The sequence below is a fragment of the Colobus angolensis genome, unplaced genomic scaffold (genome assembly GCF_000951035.1).
Source record: "Colobus angolensis palliatus isolate OR3802 unplaced genomic scaffold, Cang.pa_1.0 Scaffold4, whole genome shotgun sequence".
Lineage (NCBI taxonomy): Eukaryota > Metazoa > Chordata > Mammalia > Primates > Cercopithecidae > Colobus > Colobus angolensis.
The window spans coordinates 14,276,365-14,278,555 of record NW_012117376.1 but is presented as its reverse complement, the minus strand read 5'-3'; the positions used below and the strand labels follow the sequence as shown (position 1 = coordinate 14,278,555).

General features: G+C 51.0%; 1 protein-coding gene across 1 annotated transcript in view; it reads right to left on the bottom strand.

Moving 5' to 3' along the window:
* GPATCH3 (G patch domain containing 3) overlaps window positions 1-2,191 on the bottom strand; it is an 11,502-nt gene that overhangs the window by 4,043 nt on the left and 5,268 nt on the right. The window contains exon 3 of the mRNA XM_011955579.1: window positions 610-784. Within this exon, the coding sequence (XP_011810969.1) occupies window positions 610-784 (175 nt within the window). The remainder of the gene's footprint in view (window positions 1-609; window positions 785-2,191) is intronic.

The window sequence follows — 2,191 nt, the reverse complement described above, 5'->3', positions numbered from 1 at the left end:
GATTCTCCTGCCTCAGCCTCCCAAGTAGCTGGGACTACAGGTGCACGCTACCACAGCCAGCTAATTTTTTTATTTTTCATAGAGATGGGGTTTCACCATGTTGGCCAGGATGGTCTCGATCTTTTGATCTTGTGATCTGCCCAACTCAGCCTCCCAAAGTGCTGGGATTACAGGCGTGAGCCACCGTGCCCAGCGGGGCATTTGTTTATTTTAGAGAAGGTCTCACTCTGTCCCCCAGGCTGGAGTAAAGTGGTGAGTTCATAGCTCACTGCAACCTTGAACTCTTGGGCTCAAGTGATCCTCCTGCCTCAGTCTCTTGAGTAGTTCGGACTATAGGCATGAGCCACTGCACCCAGTTTGTTTGTATTTTAAGATCCTTCCTCTGGGAGGGTTATTCAGAATTTGCAGGGGGTAGGGGGAGCATTTTCTCTCCATCTCACTGATCCCCACTCTTAAAAAGGATGATTGGTCTCTCATATACAATAAAGGTCAGCCTGTTCCCTAGCCTTTTGTTTGGGCTCACCACTAGGGAATCTACTGTGCAGAACAGGGAACCCCAAGAGAATGCAGCAGGGGTCACCCCTGCCTTTGCATGGGTACCAGCATTACCTCCTTCTTCCTCCTGCCAGAACTGGGCATCGGTATAAAACACCAGGCCAGAGCCACCCTTCTCCCACTTGAGCTCAATCTCCTCCTCAAAGAGCTGTTCAGTGGTCCGCTCCTGCCCGGTCACGTCCTCATGCAGCGCTTCATGCCGTTCCCATTCCTCACCCCGGTCATCGTCCTAAAAGGCAGGGAGAGGTGATCTGCCTGAGCTTCCTGACCTCATGCCCAGAGGGAGGGAAGCTCAGGGCACAGGAGGCACGTGTGGTAAGCCTCAGCCCCATTCCTTCAGATTTCTCCAAGAAGCAGCACATATTTGCCCCCCGACCAACACATGTCTCTAGCCCCTGATAATTCTCAACATAGTTTGCTCCTGTCCCCACAAGCCTCACTCACCTCTGTGCTTTTGGCCATGTCTTTCCCTGCCTGAAATACCCACTTTCCTCTCCCACACCCTTCTCTTCTGCACTTGGTTAAATCCTCCTCGTCCCTCAAGTCCTACAGCCTACACGAAGCCCCCCGAACTTAGGCCCACAGCTCTCGCACCAGTCTCTGAACTCTCAATGCTAATCAGTACACACTGGTTAGGCCTTTTTATGTGACATCACAAAGAAAGAATGGACAAGAACGCTTATTGTCTCTGGTGTGTCAGGCCCTTCCCATAGCTTAGCTCCTTTAATCATCACAACAGCCCTGTGAGATAAGTACCATTATTCCCATTCTACAGATGACAAAACCTAGGTTCGGAGGAGTAAAAAGTTATTTGTTCAAAAGAGTACACTGAGGGAGCAGCAGAGCCAGTAATGCAAACCCGGGTGGCCACATCCAGTTGCAGTATCTCCAGATGCTGGTTCTTTCTCTTCAGGGAGATTTTAGGCTCTTTGAGGGCAGGAAATGGGTCTTAGAATGCCTTCGGAATCCTACACTAGCCCTTGGCTTGACTGGATTTGTGGAATGACAGAATGATTCCTGGCTTGAAACCCTGCAGGCCTTCAAGTGCTGAAGAAAAGTCAGGATGGGGCCAGACGCAGTGGCTCATGCCTGTAATCCCAGAACTTTGGGAGGCCAAGGTGGGAGGATCCCTTGAGCTCAGGGGTTCAAGACCAGTTTAAGCAACAAGACAAAACCCTATCTCTACAAGAAATACAAAAATTAGCCAAGTGTGGTGATGTGTGAGTGTAGTCCTAGCTACTGGGGAAGCTGAGGTGAGAGGATGGCTTGAGCCCAGGGAGTTGGAGGCTGCAGGGAGCCGAGATTGCACAACTGCACTCCAGCCAGGGCAACAGAACCACAGCCAGCTTCAAAAAAAAAAAAAAAGGAAGGAAGGAGAGAGAAGAGGGGAGGGAGGGGAAGTCAGGATGGTACCACACTAAGGATGTGGTCCAGATATCTTAGCAATTTTGGCTGGGAGCTTTTTTGTTTGTTTGTTTTTTTGAGACGGAGTCTCGCTCTGTTGCCCAGGCTGGAGTGCAGTGGCCAGATCTCAGCTCACTGCAAGCTCCACCTCCTGGGTTTATGCCATTCTCCTGCCTCAGCCTCCCGAGTAGCTGGGACTACAGGCGCCCGCCACCTCGCCTGGCTAGATTTT